The sequence below is a fragment of the Giraffa tippelskirchi genome, chromosome 6 (assembly GCF_054371585.1).
Source record: "Giraffa tippelskirchi isolate mGirTip1 chromosome 6, T2T-mGirTip1v1.2.pri, whole genome shotgun sequence".
Classification (NCBI taxonomy): domain Eukaryota; kingdom Metazoa; phylum Chordata; class Mammalia; order Artiodactyla; family Giraffidae; genus Giraffa; species Giraffa tippelskirchi.
In genome coordinates, this window is record NC_137280.1 from 91,787,591 (window position 1) to 91,805,737 (window position 18,147).

The 18,147-nt window shown below is 51.0% G+C and overlaps 1 protein-coding gene across 8 annotated transcripts in view; it reads left to right on the plus strand.

Moving 5' to 3' along the window:
* SMARCA4 (SWI/SNF related BAF chromatin remodeling complex subunit ATPase 4) overlaps positions 1 to 18,147 on the plus strand; it is an 89,424-nt gene that overhangs the window by 11,935 nt on the left and 59,342 nt on the right. For 4 of the 8 annotated variants that reach the window (XM_081498353.1, XM_081498356.1, XM_081498358.1 and 1 more), the window contains exons 2-11: positions 3,915 to 4,167; positions 6,073 to 6,205; positions 7,110 to 7,490; positions 7,799 to 7,897; positions 8,772 to 9,030; positions 11,026 to 11,152; positions 12,033 to 12,206; positions 13,572 to 13,745; positions 15,040 to 15,207; positions 15,300 to 15,350. In XM_081498353.1, the coding sequence (XP_081354479.1) occupies positions 3,946 to 4,167; positions 6,073 to 6,205; positions 7,110 to 7,490; positions 7,799 to 7,897; positions 8,772 to 9,030; positions 11,026 to 11,152; positions 12,033 to 12,206; positions 13,572 to 13,745; positions 15,040 to 15,207; positions 15,300 to 15,350 (1,788 nt within the window). In that variant the 5' untranslated portion in view covers positions 3,915 to 3,945. The remainder of the gene's footprint in view (positions 1 to 3,914; positions 4,168 to 6,072; positions 6,206 to 7,109; positions 7,491 to 7,798; positions 7,898 to 8,771; positions 9,031 to 11,025; positions 11,153 to 12,032; positions 12,207 to 13,571; positions 13,746 to 15,039; positions 15,208 to 15,299; positions 15,351 to 18,147) is intronic. The other 4 variants (XM_081498355.1, XM_081498357.1, XM_081498359.1 and 1 more) reach the window with 1 other exon arrangement.

Consider the following 18,147-nt stretch of genomic DNA (forward strand, 5'->3'; position numbering starts at 1 on the left):
GTACCCCACCAGGCTCCTCTATGCATGAGATTCTCCAGGCAAGACTACTGGAGTAGGTGGCCATTCCTTTCTCCAGGGGATCTTCCCAACCCAGGGATCGAACCCAGGTCTCTTTCATTGCAGGTGGATTCTTAACTGTCTGTGCCACCAGGGAAGCCCGAGATGCAGTTAATTTACAATATTACATTAGTTTCAGATATACAACATTGTGATTCAGACGTTTTTCTACATTGTATTCCACTTAAAGTTATCATAAAATATTGGCTATTATTCCCTGTGCCACACAATATCTCCTTGTAGTTCATTTTATACGTACTAGTTTGTACCTCCTCATCCTCTCCCTGCGTCTTGCCCCTCCTCCTTCATCTCTCCCCATTGGTAACCACCAGTTTGTTCCCTGTATTTGTGAGTCTGTTTCTGTTATATTCATTTGGTTTATTTTTAGGTTCCATATGTAAGTGATAACATACAGTATTTGTCTTTCTCTTAATTGACTAAGCAGAATACCTGCCAGGTCCATCCATGTTGCAAATGGCAAAGTTGTTTATGGTGGGGTAATATTCCACTGTCTAGACTATTACTCCATTCATCCGTTGGTGGACACTTATGTTGCTCCCATGTCTTGGCTGCTGTAAACAATATTGCTGTGAGCATTTGGGTGCATATTTTTTTCTCTGCGTGTATTCTTGCCTGCTTTGTTGTAGATTAGCTGACCATCATTGCACGGTTTGTTTCTGGGTGCTCTATTCTGTTCCGTGGATCTCTGTGTCTGTTTCTGTGCTGGTGCCGCACTCCTGATCACTCTGGCTTTGTAGAACAGTCTGAAGTCAGGGAGCATGATACCTCGAGCCCCATTTTTCTTTCAGGATTGCTTTGGTAATTCGGGGTCTTTTGTGTTTCCATACAAATTTTAGAATTATTTGTTATAGTTCTGTAAAAAAAAATGCCACGGGTATTGTGGTAGTGATTGCATTGAATCTGTAGATTGCCTTGAGAGATTTGGTTATTTTAACTATTAATTCTTTCAATCCACAAACACAGTGTATCTTTCTATTTGTGTCATCTTCAGTTTCATTCATTCTTTTGTGTGTGTGTGTGTGAGATTTCTGTTTGTTAATTTTGGCTGTGCTGGGTCTTCATTGCTGCATGGGCTTTCTCTAGTTGCGCAAGCAGAGGCTATTCTCTAGTTTCAGTATGCGGGCTTCTCATCGCAGAGCACAGGCAGGTTCTAGGGTGCACGGGCTTACAGTGGCATGTGAAATCTTTCCGGAGCAGGAACTGAACCTGTGTCCTGTGCACTGGCAGGTGGATTCTTAATCCCTGGACTACCAGGAGAGTCTCTCAGTTTCTTTCATTAGTGTCTTAGAGTTTTCCGAGGACAGGTCTTTTTGAATCATCTCAGATTTTGCTTGCAGATGAATTGGTCTCAAATTTGTTTTTTGTTTTTTTAAAGTTTGATTTTTCCTTGAGCACATTGGGCTTGGGATGTGTGGGGAAGGGATTGTGAGCACGTTCTCTGACACTCCTGTTGGGTGTATTGAAAGTTCATCTCCAAGGCTCCTGAAGCTCTGGAGGAGACCAGGGATGCAGGCAGAATGGAGGAGTGTTTGCTTATTTGATTGGGTGTGTTCACAGGCAGGGGGAGGTATTTGGCCCTGCCGAGATTTCTCATCCTCTTTGTTCCTGTTATTTAGTCGTGAAACTGGAGTGAAGAAGTATGGGCTTTTGATCTGTTATTCAGGAAGATATACCCCCTACCTTTCACAGGAAGACCTTCTTTTTTTTTTGTATCAGGAAAACTAAAAATGGGAAGTACTGGGACTTCCTTCCCTGGTGGTCTAGTGGTTAAGACTCCATATTTCCAGAAGGAGGGGGCATGGGTTCAATTCCTGGTCAGAGAACTAAGATCCCACATGCCATGCCATGTGTTGTGGCCAAAATATTAAAAAGCAAAATAAAGCATGTTTAAAGCATCCCCCAAAATGTTCCTGTACTTTTTGAAGATTTATCCTTGAAATCAGGAGAGCCTAGTAAAGTTTAAGTGAAAGTGAAAGTCGCTCAGTCATGTCTAACTCTTTGTGACCCCATGGACTATACAGTCCATGGAATTCTCCAGGCCAGAATACTGGAGTGGGTAGCCTTTCCCTTCTCCAGGGAACCTTCCCGACCCAGGGATCAAACCAGAGTCTCCTACTTTGTCAGGCAGATTCTTTACCACTGAGCCACCAGGGAAGCCCGACCTTCATGGGAGAAGAATCTAGAAAAATGTGGATATATGTATGTGTATATATCCACTGATTCACTTTGCCGATTCATTTTGCTGTACAGCAAAGTGATTCTGTACAGCAGAAGGGAACACAACACTGAGTTACCTATATTGCGATTAAAAAAAATAAAAAGCAAGAGGGGGACTTTAAAATAACAGGATGCATCAGGCCCGGGAAACTTGGTTGAACTGCTGGAATTTGCATCTTGAAGACTACTAAATGATGAAAAGGGTCCTAGGTATGATTCTCTGAAGGGAAACTGCCTGGAATGTGCTGAGTAATCCTGTAGAGCGAGTGTCTGCCTGTGTGTGGAGGAGCCTCGAAGGAGAATCCCTGGAGTGTGGCGGGGTCCCAGCGGCAGCTCCAGTCTGCCTTCCCTCCTGTGAGGGCTCTGTTATCACAGCTCTGGGGGGCTCTGAGGAGCTGCAGCCCTCCCTCCCCACAGATACCCCTCAGCCCACCTTCCTGGGAGGGTAAGAGGGCAGGACTGTTTCTGGCTGTCTTCAGGGCCAGCAGACACATAACCTCTGAGTCTGGTGGAATGATGGGTGATTTTATGTTTCTGTATTCTTTTTGTATTTTCCAGATTTCAGCACTGAGAATGCCTTACTCTGTCATCAGGAAAGGGGTTATTACATAAAAGAGAATCTTACTTACGGTCATATAGCTGCACAACAGATCGAAAATTGAACCCTTACTATAGAAAGCCCTTATAAAGTCGATCAGCTCACAGGCCAGTCAAAGGAATCATGACTCAGCAACATCATTAGGAATTTTTTGGCTGATTTTTGGATCTTGTGGAGGCTCTGGGTCATAATTCTGGGTATCAGGTTTTAGTTTGCAGCCCTTGAGTATCACTTTAAATTTAAAAAAAATTTTTTTATTTGACTGCACTGGGTTTTAGTTGCGGCATGTGGGATCTAGTTCCCTGACCAGGGATTGAACCCAGGCCCCATGCACTGGAAGCATGGAGTCTTAGCCACTGGACCACCAGGGAAGTCCTGAATATCACTTTTGAAGTATTTGAGATATCAGAGTGCCATTAGTTATGTAATTTGGCATTAGTTATGTAGTTAGTTATTTAGTTATGTAGTTAGTTATGTAATTATGCCATTAGTTATGTAGGCTCTTTAAAGGTGCCTACTTTTAAAATAAATTCGTTTATTTTAAAGGAAACTTGGTCTCACTGCATTAAGTTGAAACCTGCATTCCTTGCCATGAATATTTGTTTTAGTTGAATTGATGAAGGTCCAGTCAGATGCTGTTGCCGGCAAAGGCTGTGAGCCTCAGTCACTCTCCTCTTTTTTCTTAATTGGGAAGATGAGCAAGCATTCAGAGGGCGTGAAGGGTGTGTCAGCACTTCCCTGAGACTCGCCCTCTGTTATAACTAGAAAGCTACCGGTGGACACCAGGCGGTATCTATCACCTGGTGCCCCACCTCCTTGGTCCCACCCCTTCCTCAGGGAGCTTGGGTTTTTTGGTTGTCTGACATATCATCTGCTTGGAGAGGAATGGAGGAGAAAAGACTGGGTGGCTGGGGGTGCCTGTCAGAGGCTCTGACTTGACCGTGTGTGATCGTCCTTGACCTGCTGTGACCTACCCAGCCAGGGGCTGTGACCCCCACACTGACTAGGACTTTTTTCCCAGCAGGAGACCACTGTCCGCAGCTCCTGTGAAGATGTCCACACCAGACCCAGCCCTGGGTGGAACTCCTCGGCCAGGCCCTTCTCCCGGCCCAGGCCCCTCCCCAGGAGCCATGTTGGGCCCCAGCCCGGGCCCCTCCCCTGGCTCCGCCCACAGTATCATGGGACCCAGCCCAGGGCCTCCGTCTGCAGGACACCCCATCCCGACCCAGGGCCCTGGAGGGTACCCTCAGGACAACATGCACCAGATGCACAAGGTAGGAGCCCTGGGCCCTCGGCCCCACCAGCTGGGTCCACCCACGCGGGGCCGGGAGGGCGCGCCGTGCGTCCTGCGCCCCACTGCGAGCTGGCAGCCGACCTAACCCTGGGTCTCTCACGCCTGTTGTTTTATTACTGAATAAAAGTGTCCAAATCCTGAAAGACGGCCTACGGCCCGTGGTTACCCGCACTCGGACTGCTTGGCTTACCTGAGTGACTCACGGAGCACAGCAGCCAGTGCCCTCTGTCCCCTCTTGATCCTGAACTTGGGTATCATTGTCCTGACCACTCAGCTGAGTGCATCAAGGATGCTTTAGCCAGTGAGATGAGGAAAACCTCTTTTTACACGTATAATTTTCCTCTTTCTTTGTATTTCTGGAAGGTGGTTGGAGGAAATGAGAAAATACTCTCTTATGGATAAAAAACATCTAAAGGAAAAGGTGACTTTTTTAAGCATCTGGGGTCAGAGGTGGCTGTCACAGTAGCAGATAAAAGGCCTGGGGACGAGGGGTCTCTGCCTACCCCTCTGGCTTCCCTGCCAGGCTGTCCATGTGTTCGTGCCCCAGTTCACTTAATCCCCTCCTGCCAGCCCATCAGGTGCAGGTATGTATTGTGCCCATTTTGCAGATGAGGAAGTAGGATCTCAGAGGGACGGTCACTCAGTGAATTGGTGGCAGAGCCATCTCATCCCTTTGGCTCTCCCTGACCTCAGGCAGGTGCCACCCCCCTGACCTCCAGCACAGTGAGGTGACCCTCCTCCATCCTCCCCATCACCCATATATTTCTGTCAACTTGGGTACAGTATCTATCTGGTCATTTCTTAGAAAGCTGTTGATGATTTTCTGACCACTGCCTCCAGTGCTGACTTAGGTCCATTTCTCCTCCGTTTCCCTTCTCTGTTTTGTTTCTTCCTGGACACCTGACATGTCTCTCAGACACCTGCCATGTGTCTGGCTGGCCCAAGAGCTGAGGTCTGGTGGTGCCCGCCCCTTCCCTTGCCTGCAGAGAGATCCTGCCCTGGGGGAGGGGAGCCCGTCTCTCAGCTCCCCTAGCCCATGGGAGAAGGAGCAGAGGGCAGGCCCCACCCAGGGGTCTGCTCAGCATCCCAAGGGCCCCACGCTGCTTCTGGTTGGGAAGCTGGCCCTCTGCCCTTGGCCCGTGCTTTTTCCTCCTCCTCCTCTCATGGTACACGTTGAGCTGTGGCTGACTTTGCTGGGCCACCTCTTAGACCGGAGAGCTGGACATTGGCATCTGAGCCTGGGAGGGTCTCGGAAGATGTCCACTTTGCCAGCCATTCCATGGGGGTAGTGCTTAGTGCTGAGCCTCAGGAGGGATGCTGTGTGTTTCCGTCCCACCAAGATCTGACCATGTCTCCTAGGACGGGCAGAACGATGTTACAAATGGCCCCCTTCTGGCTAGCAGGCAGGAGGCCGATCTGGGATCAGTGAGGACATTTAACTATTGCTACCACACCTCGTGGGCGGGAGTTACCGCCTGTCTCTGATTTACAGTCTCCCGGGCTAGAGGGTCCCTGTAGTCACAAAGTCTTGTGATGGCTAGAAGAGCTCCTGACCTGGAGCTCTGTGTGTGCTTCCCTTGTGAGATTTGGGCCATCAGAAACTGTCCCCCACCTTCCCCTGGTGTCCTCGTCCAGCCGTGCCCTTGCCTCTAGATCACCAGTCTGCAGGTCCCCTGACTGGCATTATTTCACGCACGTGCCTTGACACCTAAGTAGACATCAGGACCATATTTTGGACCTAAGCTTGGCCATGGCGGCTCAATAAGTGCCTGGTGACTTTGGATGCACATTTTCAGTGAACTTGAACTTCTCTTGTGCAGTGCGTTTCTGTGCTGTCTCTTCCCATGCCCCCTCGCTGATCCTGCCTTGTTGTCCACTCTCGCAGCCAATGGAGTCCATGCATGAGAAGGGCATGTCGGATGACCCCCGCTACACCCAGATGAAGGGGATGGGGATGCGATCTGGAGGCCATTCAGGCATGGGGCCCCCGCCAAGCCCCATGGATCAGCACTCCCAAGGTATGGTTTCCCTTCTCTTTCCTCATGTTTGTTGCCCTCTGGAAGTCCCGAGGTCACTTTCCTAAAGGAGTCACCCGTAGATGGATTCCGAGGACCCAGGACAGTTGAGCCTTGTGGTATACCCTGCCATGGAGGCCTGTTGAGCTTGGGCTTAGCTGGTGCCCTGTTCAGGCCGTCTTGTCCCAGAGCAGCCCCAGGAGAGTGGATACTGGTGGGATGAAACTGTGTTCTATGCCAGGTGTTAGACAAGGGCTGGGCAGGACACAGTCCTCAGGACAATGGCTCTGGTGTCACCCAGGAGCATATTAGGAATGTAGACTCTGGGAATTCCCTGGTGGTCCTGTGGTTAGGACTCGGCACTCCCACTTCTGGGGCCCTGGGTTTGATCCTTAGTTCTTGATCTGGAGAACTAAGATCCCACAGGTCGTGTGACGCAGCTGGAAAAAAAAAGGAAAGAGAAAGCAGACGCCTGGTCCCTGCTTCAGACCTGCTGAGTCAGAACCTCAGGAGGGAGTGGAGCTGGGCTTTATCTTTGCTGAACAGGGGTGGCTTCCTGTCAATGGGGCGGGAAGCTCAGGGGCTCTGCAGGTAAGGGAAGTGAGGGGAGTGGACCTGCCCAAGGTGAGGGGCTAGGGGGCGGGCGCAGAGAAAGCCTGGATTTTTGTGTCACCTCTGCTTAATTGTTGGCAAGTTACTAAGTGGGCCAAACCAGGCGCTGTGCAGGCTGCCAACCAGGCTGCGAGCGTGTGCCCTCTGGGCGTCTCTTGCTTGAATCATGAATGCAAAGTCATTTGGCCGTCCTTGTCTCAGGGTAGGGGCCAGTGTAAGCTGGGCCCCATCTTTTCCTTAAAAATCACTGGATATGTGCTGCCAAGTGACCGTCCAGACCCATGTCTCCCCACAGGATACCCCTCGCCCCTGGGCGGCTCTGAGCACGCCTCCAGCCCAGTTCCAGCCAGCGGCCCATCCTCGGGCCCACAGATGTCGTCTGGGCCCGGAGGGGCCCCGCTGGATGGTGCCGACCCGCAGGCTTTGGGGCAGCAGAACCGGGGCCCAACACCCTTCAACCAGAACCAGCTGCACCAGCTCAGAGCGCAGATCATGGCCTACAAGATGCTGGCCCGGGGGCAGCCCCTGCCTGACCACCTGCAGATGGCTGTGCAGGGCAAGCGGCCGATGCCTGGGATGCAGCCACAGATGCCAGCTCTACCTCCACCCTCCGTGTCCGCAACAGGGCCTGGGCCCAGCCCTGGACCAGCACCTCCAAATTACAGCAGGCCTCATGGTAGGGCCCACTGCCCTTGGCGCTTGGGATAGGGAGGGGTCTCAGAGCCAACTGACAGGAATGTGGACTTGTGCGTTGGCAGGTCTGGGCTCTGCTGTCCATTGGCTTTCCTGGTAACAGGGCTGATGTTGTGATAAATGGTGTTTCTCTTGCTCCCTTGTCTACTCTGGTGCCCACACCAAGAGGCTGCTTGTTGGATGTGTCCCCTGGAGCCGGGGCTGCCCATGGTGGGGGCAGGGTGCAGGGCTGGGTGCAGGTATAAACACAGGATACGTTTTATCCTCTGGTCTGTTTCTCTCTGCGTGTAGGTATGGGAGGGCCCAACATGCCCCCTCCAGGACCCTCAGGCGTGCCTCCTGGGATGCCTGGCCAGCCCCCCGGAGGGCCTCCCAAGCCCTGGCCTGAAGGTGAGTTCCCTCTGTCCTGCTGACACATCTGACTCCCACGTTGAGTTCATACCATGCAGACCCTGACATGAGCCCAGTCAAAGAGAGTGGGCCGGGAACATGTCTGCTGCTTCTGCTGTCTTCTTTGGGTCTCACCTGGCTTTGCTTGGCTCCTAGAGCCTTGGGTTTGGTCCCATTCCTCTCTACCTACCCACCCTTGTCTTTTGGGTCACAATGACCCTGGGGTCTCTGAGCCAGTAGCAGGAAGAGAGGGAGAGTAAGGAATGAGTCCATTGTGCGACTCAAGTGAGAGGCTGTGGAGCGAACACCATCCTTCAGGATGTGGTGCCCTGAGCCCAGAGGTCATGACCAACCCCTTTCCCTCTCGAAAATGCCCCTGGCGCTGTGGGAGGCAGGCCAGAGGGCAGGGCAACTCAGGGTTTTGTCACTCTGGTATTCCGTGTAAAATGTAATTAGTACTTATTTGAGGGTCACGTCTGTGAGGTCAAAGCTGTGGATAAAACAGACTCATTCCTGTCCTCTTGGGGCCTGAGGATCAGTGATGGGCATTGAAGAGCCAGTCCCATAAATCGGATTCTGCTGCAGCTGGGGTGCTGAAAGGCAGGCTCACCCCATACCCACCCGGGTTGGCCCCTGGACCAATAGGGGCTTTGGGGAAGGGATGTGCAGGCTGAGACCTCGAGGAAGAAGAGGGAGCCAGACCTTGAGTGAGGAGCCATAGGGCAGTGAGGTGTGGGGAGCTGGGAAGCTGCCCAGCCCATGTTAGCCTCGGGACAAGTTTGTCCCCAGGACAGTCAGCGCCCACAGGCTCTTCACCTCCACCCGGGGCTGACCTAGGACTCAACGTGGTGGCCCGCTTCCTGTCTCCCCCCAGGACCCATGGCAAATGCTGCTGCCCCCACGAGCACACCTCAGAAGCTGATACCCCCACAGCCGACAGGGCGCCCCTCGCCCGCACCCCCTGCTGTCCCACCTGCTGCCTCCCCCGTGATGCCGCCCCAGACGCAGTCACCGGGGCAGCCAGCCCAGCCTGCCCCCATGGTGCCGCTCCACCAGAAGCAGAGCCGCATCACCCCGATCCAGAAGCCGCGGGGCCTGGACCCCGTGGAGATCCTGCAGGAGCGGGAATACAGGTGAGGTCCTGCCACCAGCCAGGGGTGCCCCCCTCAACCCTGTCAGCTCTGACACGCATTGATGGTGGTGCTCAGTTCTAAAGGCCAGTGGGGTATGCAGCCAGAGGTCCCCTTCCTGCCTTGGTCCCCAACCTTCTAGTTCCCTGGTGTGTGTGCATCCTTGCAGAGAAACCCCATGTGTGTCAGAATAAATGTGTGCACACAGCTTAGTTTGGGTACAGAGGATTTATGTGCACGTGGAAATTTCATAGATTCTGCAGTACCCCCCTCCACGGAGGTTGTACAAACAGATACGTGTTGGAATGAACATGCCTGGTTCTCCTCTCCTATCCAACTTTTGACTCATCCACATTCAAAAAGTCTCCTGGCAAGCTTTGCGGTGGACATTTCTGAAACATCACTCACTGTCGTCTGCTTTGCCCAGGCCTCCTGGGCACTGGGCACTGTGTGAGGGGCCTGGTACACAGTAGATCTGTATCACCCTGTCCGACAGTGCTGGGGGTTCCTGAGATTCACTCCCTGAACACCTCACACTCCCACCATTTCTCCATTGAGTTTATAACCTCTTCAGGGCTGGCCTCCCTGGGTAATGGCAGCTCTGTCCGGGGAGGGGGCCTTGCCTCATTCACTGCAAGTCCCCAGATACATCAGTGACTCAGCTTAACAACAGTCTTCGGAGTGCATCTCCAGCTGTGATAAGCCCTGGAGCTCCAGCCCCTGGGCCCGGGGGCCTTCCCTCCTGCTCCTTCTGAATGGCTTAAAGATGGCCTGTTCAGATGGCTCCTGTCTCCCTTCTGTCTCTGTTCCCATGTACCTACCATCCAGCATCAAATGGACCATGGGACCTTGATCCTTGCTTGCGGTGTCCCCTTGGTGAACCCTCTCAGCTTCTTTTCCTCCAGCACTGTTCACCCTGCCAACTGGTCTGCACCTCCTCCCTAGCCTCCTTGCTCTTGGCCTTGCCTGTGCAGTCTGTTTTCCCACAGTTAACTTACATCTATTTCTTGGGTTAAAACTGGTTTCCCATTATCAATTTTGCAACCCTTTTCACTTTAGCTCCTGCCCAGTGCTCTGTCCTCACCTTCTTGACTCTCCTGGTTCCTCTTTCTGTTTAACAGGTTAGACTCATTCCTGCCCCAGGGCCTTTGCACATCCTGTGAATGACTGCTTGTGGTTATTTAAGCTTTATTGCCAAGGCCTCCATGTGAGGGAGAGACTCTGTCTCCCACACACCTTATCTCCAACCCCTTCTTCAAAGTACTTCTCTGGAATAGCCATAGATACTTATTTTTTTTTACTTCTTTATGGCTTTTCTTCCTGATAAACTTATGAACTCTGTGAGAGCAACCAAGAGCACTTGTTAGTCTTGCTTAGTGCTGAAGCCCCACACCTCGAGTGGTCCCTGGCATACAGTAGGTGCTTCATAAGTAAGTGTGTGAAAATATGGCAATTATTCCGTTTGAACTTTATGCTCTAACCCCGTTTTTTTTTCTTTTTTTTGGCCATGCCATGCAGCATGTGAGATCTTAGTTCCCCAACCAGGGATTGAACCTGTGCCTCCTGCAGTGGAAGCACGGAGTCTTAACAACTGCACCTCCAGGGAAGTCCTCTGTTTGAACCTGAGACCACGCCTGTAGGGTTGCTCTGATGGGTCTCCCCACTTCATAGTTAAGTAGTTTTCCAGGGCCAGGATGGAGGCCCCGGCCCGCCTGACTCCAGAGACTCGCTCCCACTGCTGAAATGCCAGAAGCGAGCTGTGCCCTCTCATATATCCTGTTTGCTGCGGCTCCTGGGACCTCTGTGGCTGCCCTCCTGTATGCAGTCTGTGTTGTGTGCATCCTTTTCTCTGCTCTCTCCTGTCGCAGAACTAGTGTTGGACTCCGCTGAGGAGGATTCTTTTGAGGCTCTGGCTTTAAAGAAGGGGAACCAGGGGGGTTCCCTGTAAACCGGTGAGACCTCATGTCATGGGTCATTTTTTCCATCTTCACACCCTAGGCTGCAGGCTCGCATCGCACACCGAATTCAGGAACTTGAAAACCTTCCCGGGTCCCTGGCCGGGGATTTGCGAACCAAAGCTACCATCGAGCTCAAGGCCCTCAGACTGCTGAACTTCCAGAGGCAGGTGGGCGCAGGTGTGGGCTGTGGGGTTAGGAAGAGACCCTTCCTGCCAATACTGATGCTCAGATTCAGAGAGATGCTTACTGGGCAGTTTTTTTTTTTTTTTTAAATCTTTCTTTCTTTTTCTCTGTCTCTCTCTGCATTGGGTCTTAGTGTGGCATGCAGGATCATCGTTGCATCACTTGGGATCTTCATTGTTATGCACAAGCTCAGTAGTTGTGGCATATGGACTCCAGAGTGTGCCGACTCAGTAGTTGTGGCTCGTGAGGTCTCTAGGTGTGGTTTGAGAGCTTGATAGTTGTGGCTGCAGGCTTAGTTGTCGCGAGGCACGTAGAATCTTAGTTCCCTGACCAGGGATCAAGCTTCTGTATCTTGCATTGTAAGGCAGATACCCAACCAGCAGACCAGGGAAGTCCCTGGGACAGTTATGAAGTGTACCCTGACCCTTAAGCCACAGTGCTCCCCCTCACACTCACTTACCCACTGTACCCCCTTCCTTTCCACATCCTGCTGTTGGAATGAGCAAATGTGGGCCTTCCTTAAGGTGGCCGTGGCCAGCTTGCAGCAGGGGCTTGGATGGGTCTATTTCTGAGAGTCTTTTGATTTTGAATGACCAGTAAGAGCTTTTGTATGTAGTTGAGGGAGGGCAAAGCTGGAGACCTGAAGATGTGAGAGGCTCTCCCTGGGTGTCCAGGGGCAGCCATCTCCTGCCTTGTGGGTGCCTGCTAGCACCCTCCCCCCTCCCCCCCAGGTCCTCTCCACGCATGTGTTTGTGCTCTCGGGTCCTCCTGGGTGTGGCAGCCTGCTGCCCGGTTTGCATTGTGGAGGCACGTGGGCATCACCGAGTTATACCTGTTGCCAATTTCTCCCCTTCCTTCCCGAAGCTGCGGCAGGAGGTGGTGGTGTGCATGAGGAGGGACACAGCCCTGGAGACAGCCCTCAACGCCAAGGCCTATAAACGCAGCAAGCGGCAGTCCCTGCGCGAGGCCCGCATCACCGAGAAGCTGGAGAAGCAGCAGAAGATTGAGCAGGAGCGCAAGCGCCGGCAGAAGCACCAGGTGCATCCCTGGGGATCAGGTCGTCAGCCCCGTACTGTGGGGTCCCAGTTTTTCTCTCCACACACTGTCTGCGTGTGTCTCTGTTCATCATAGCAGCATTCTAGACACTGAGAGTACTTCAGTGAACAAAACCAGTAAAGATAGTCGGGGAGATGGGCTGTGATTAAACTCACATATGACATTTGGGGAGTTAATAGGATATCAGGAGACAGGTTGTGGGGATAGACAGAGATGGAGGAGCCATTCACACAGAATGGTCGTTCAGAGAGGGCCTCCTCGAGGAGGTGAGGTCTGAGCAGAGACCCGAGGGAGGAGCCACACGGATGTGCACATGACAGAGGGGTAGATGCAAAGGCCCTGGGGTTGGAAGGCACCCTGGTGTTCTGTGTAGTCAGAGTGGGGGGAGTGTGGGTGAAGAAGGGAGGAGATGAGGACAGGGAGGTGATGGGACAGGCGTGTGGGGCCTTGTGGCAGAGGGGACCACTTGGGCTTGTGCTTGGAGTGAGGTGGGAGCCACAGAGGAGCCTGAGCAGAGGGAGTATCTGACTGAGGTTGTTACAGGGTCTGTCAGGGAGACTAGATTCTCCATTCAAGCAGGATTTGGGATGATTCTGTCTGTTTACATTTATAATTTATGTTTTTAGTTTTAGTTAATATACAAATATTTGTATTTTCTAAAGTTTTTTCTCCAAACAGTGTCTGTTATTGGCATAGTTTAAAATAACAAAAAGTCAACATTCAGCGTTTAACCACTGTTAACTTCTTGGTATAAATCATTGCAATCTTTTTTTTTTCCCTCCTATATATACACAGTAGTCAAAAGTTAAATAGCTGTCTTTAAAAAATATATAGACATGTTGACCTGTTGAAAGTATTATTGAAGCGTTATTTTTAACGTCTACATTGTCTTCCGTCTCTGAGTGCTCAGCATTCAGTGGTTTATGAAACCATTTTCCTGTCTTGGGACACACAGCTTTTCTCCGCTTCCCACTGTTAGTTAAAAGTGACGCTGGGCTACGCCTTCTTGGACTTGAATTTTGGTGCCCGTCCCTGCCATTTTCCTTAAAATAAAGCCCTTGCAGTGATGGTTTGGATGGGGGAGGGGATTGGGGCACATTTTGCAGTGGTCGGTGGACCCTGCCCGGTTGTCCCAGCCAGGGCAATTGCCCTGTCTGCTGAGGCAGGGTTGGAGGGGGGACCCTTCTCACCACATGGTCCCCACAGAATGGTGGACCTTGTCAGCAGGCAGTGTCGCAGAATCATTTTGATTGCATCCCCTTGGTTTTCACCAAGCCTGCTTTGGAGTTTCATCTCCCTTGGGGCAACGTCCCGTAGTCAGTCGTCTCTTCTCTGTGCACTCTGCAGGAATACCTCAACAGCATTCTTCAGCATGCCAAGGATTTCAAGGAATATCACAGGTCGGTCACAGGCAAAATCCAGAAGCTCACAAAGGCAGTGGCCACGTACCACGCCAACACTGAGCGAGAACAGAAGAAGGAGAACGAAAGAATTGAGAAGGAGAGAATGCGGAGGCTCATGGTACAGTTGGCCGTGGAGACCTGGGTCCCTTCAGGAGGGGGATGGGTGTTGGGAGCCTGGGGATCAACCACCCAGGGTTATGCTGGGGCATTTTGCTGCTCAGTGTTAGAGGTGGGACAGAGGAAAAAAGGATTTGGGAGTCGGAAAGACCTGGCCCCAGCTCTTTGCCTGGTCACGCTGTCAGTAACCTCTTGACCTCAACCAGTTAGCCAGCTGCTCTGTGGTCTCTGAAAACTGGAGGTGGCACTGCCCCCTAGTGGGACAGCCACCTAGTGTGTGCCTAACCTCCCCACCCCTTTGCATGTAACCACGTATTCATGAAGGGTTCTCTGATTTGGCCAATATTGACAGCCCTGCTGCGTGGACAAGGACCACAGTAGTAAGGAGGACACGGTCCCTTCCCTGGTGGGGTCATGCTGGCCCTAGAGAGACAGGTGCCCACAGAGACAGACAAGATGGTTTTGGGGGATGAGAAGTGCACAGAGGAGAACGCAGAACCAGGGAGTGGGGATTAACTGGGTGTTCCAGGCAGGATGGGCCTGACCCACGACTGCAGAGATCTGGGAGGGTGCGCCTCCCAGCACAGAGGGGAGCCAAGATCATAGACTCGAGGCGGGAGGAAGCCATGTGTAGGGCTCAGTCAGTACCCCCTGGAACAACGTGGTTTAGGGCAGTGAGGTTGGAGTCCTAGCGGCAGTCACGGGGGCCTGGCAGGCCACGAAGGGCTTCGGATTTAATTCTGACCCTGAAGGGGAGGCTGTGAGCTAGAGGAGGGCAGTGTGGTCCGATGTCGTCTCACAAAGCCAGGTGGGAGAGTAGTGGTTCGGAAAAGGTGGAGAGAACGGTTGGAATTTGGGTGTCTTTGTGAACAGAGGGGATGGGGCTTTTTTCCCCCCAATCTTCGCTTGGCCACACTTCATGGCATGTAGGATCATAGTTCCCCAACCAAGGATCGAACTCACACTCCCTGCAGTGGAAGAGCGGAGTCTTAACCACTGGACCACCAGTGAAGTCCCAGGATGGGCCTTTTAAATGGCTCTTGCAGGACCATGTCTGTCCAACAGGACCCTGTGGGGCCTGGCAGGGGTGGGAATTGGGGACGTTCTGCAGAGGAGTCCATAGTGATGTGAAGGGGGTGAGTAGAGCACAGTGTAGGCCATGAGCTCAGCGCTTCCTAAATGTGGGTCCGGCCACTGGCTAACAGCACCCCACAGGCTTCTGAGTCTGTTGGCCGCCCTGGGTGCTGGTAGACGGGCGAGTCACAAGCTTCCACCATAACTGCTCGCTTCCGCAGGCCGAGGATGAGGAGGGCTACCGAAAACTTATTGACCAGAAGAAGGACAAGCGCCTGGCCTACCTCCTGCAGCAGACAGATGAATACGTAGCTAACCTCACGGAGCTGGTGCGGCAGCACAAGGCCGCCCAGGTTGCCAAGGAGAAGAAGAAGAAGAAGAAAAAGAAGGTGCGTCCCTTGGTGGGGCTGGAGTGGCTGTGTGTGAGTGTGCACCTTGGCCTTCTCTGTCAGGGGCTGACTGTGTCTCTCTTCCCTTCCAGAAGGCAGAAAACGCTGAAGGACAGACGCCTGCGATTGGACCTGATGGTGAGGTGAGGAACCAGGGGGGTTTCTTCTTGTGGATATGCCAGCCCATCCCTGGAAGTTAGGTCAATTTTACCCTTAAAGTTTTTTTCATTTTGAAATTATGAAAGTATATGGTGCTGGTAAGAGTCCCCCCTCATTCCCCTGCCACTCCCCACCCTTCCTCGCCCCCAGTCCCCAGAGAGCACATCATTCGCTTGTGGGTGTGTTTCCTTCTGGGGCTTTTTCTGTTCACGGGCTGTTATGTATTTCTCAGTTCTTTCTTTAAAATTTTAGACTCCCAGGAGAGGTGTAAGAACAGTACAGAGAACCTTTGTGTGTTCATCACCCACATTCCCACTGTTCATATTCATTTTTTATAAGCCATTTGAGAGTCATATGCCAACATGATGGCACTGTGCCCCCTGTATGTTTCATGTGTACGTCCTAAAAACAAAGCTGTTCTTTTCCATAAGTGTACAGCAGTCAAAACCAGGAAATGAACATTGACGCAGTACTGTCATCTGATCCACAGCCCTTGTACAGTCTCACAGTTGACCCTCTGGTGTCCTTCACAGCAGCAGGAAACCCTGGAGTGACGCAGGGTCCTTCTCCGTGCATCACATGGGGAGTGTGTGGCATAGATTTCTTCCCTCACTGGTGATGTTGACCTTGATCCCTTGGAGTCAGCCTAGGCGTCTCCAGCTGTAGTGATTGGAAGTACCTTCTAGGGAGATACTCAGACTATGTGAAGATACTATAATGCCTCAAACCTCCACCCACTGTTTCAGCATCCACTGTGTTTGCCTGCATCAGTTTTTGCCATAACGGTTGCACAATGGTGATTTCTCCAGTCAGTATTCCTTCTGTATTTATTAGTTGGCTTTCTGCAAGAAGGGAAGGTTGTCCTTTTTTCTTTTTAAATTGGAGTGTTGCTTAACAATGTTGTGTTAGTTTCTGCTGTATCCCATTTAGGTCAGCTCAGAGCATTGAGTAGAGTTCCCTGTGCTATATATAGCAGGTTCTCAATAGTTAATCTATTTTATACATGTGTGCTGTGCTAAGTCACTTCAGTCGTGTCTGACTCTTTTCAACCATGTGGACTGTAGCCCACCAAACTCCTCTGTTCATGGGATTCTCCAGGCAAGAATACTGGAGTGGTTGCCATTTCCTTCTCCAGGGGATCTTCCTGACCCTGGGATCAAACCCACGTCTCTTAAGTCTCCTGCATTGGCAGGCGGGTTCTTTACCACCTAGGAAGTCCATTTTATACATAGGATAAAATGTGTCAATACACGTACATGTATCAATCTCAGTCTCCTAATCCATCCCAAACCCTCTCTTCCCACATTGGTATATATACATTTGTTGTCTACATCTGTGTCTCTCTTTCTACTTTGCAAATAAGTTCATTAGTACCATTTTTCTAGATTCCACGTATATGCATTAATATGCAGGATTTTTCTCTTTCTTATTTCACTCTGTGTGACAATCTCTTTGTCCATCCATGTCTATGTACATGGCACAATTGCATTCCTTTTTATGGCTGCATAGTATTCTGTTTTATATACACACACACACAAACACACACTACATCTTTTTTTCTCCATATCAGTGATGTGTTATTGTAAGGGTTCCAGTTTCTCCACACCTTTATCAATACATGTTATTGTCTGTCTTTTTTAAAATGTTATTTTATTTTTGGCTGCATTGGATTTTAATTGAGGTATTAGGGCTTTCTCTAGTTGTGGCGAGCAGGACCTACTCTCCAGTTGCAACGCACAGGCGTCTCATTGCAGTGGCTTCTTTTGTTGCAGAGCACGGGCTCTAGAGTGGGGGCTCAGTAGTTGAGGTGCACAGGCTTAGTTGCCCCATGACATGTGGTATCTTCCTGGACCAGGGATCAAACCTGTGTATCCTGCATTGACAAGTGGATTCTTAGCCACTAGACCACAAGGGAAGTCCTGCACCACATTCTCTTTATCCATTCCTCTGCTGATGGACGTAGCCTTCCGTTCTTTTTTATTTGGCTCGTGGGCCATAGTTTGCCAACCCCTGGTACTGACTCATGGATTCTTATTTAGTCTAATGGATTTACTTGGTTGAATCCTGCACTATCATTATATATTTTGATGCTCAAGACTGTTCCAGTTTGGGCCAGTGGGAACCCCTTCACCTTAACTCCTGTGTCCCTCTGCCCCATTGTTCTCTGAGGGCGTTCTGACTTCCTCACACACCAGAATGGCCCCGGGCTCAGCTTCTGCTTTCCCTCCTGAATTCAGCCATTTCTCCAAGGAGCCCTGACTTCTTTCATCAGAAAAGAATATTTGGAAACCATGATCTAGGTGTGCTCATTGCTACTGAGGTCTCATTGTTTTGGGGCCCTCTCAGCGGATAGATCTAGGAAACAGATGTGTGTATGCATGCACATCCACTTTGCTAGTTACATATATTAACTAGTTATATAAATTAAAAATGTTGGCAGTTGCACTGATACCTCCAATTCTAATCCAATACCCTGGCTTCTTTCTCTCCTTCTCCCTGCCCATGTTATAATAGCCCCAAACTGACTCTTGTCTGCCACAATACAATCCCTTTTTTGCACAGTCCTAGAAGGCGCAGGAAGTACATTCAGAGTAGCTAACATGCAGTCAGTGTTTGTTTTCAGTTTAAAATATATGCTCCAGGGACTTCCCGTGGCTAAGACTCCATGCTCCCAATGCAGGGGGCCTGAGTTTGATCCCTGGTTAGGGAACTAGACCGCACATGCCGCAACCAAGACCTAGCACATCCAGGTAAATAAATCATTATTATTATTTAAGTATG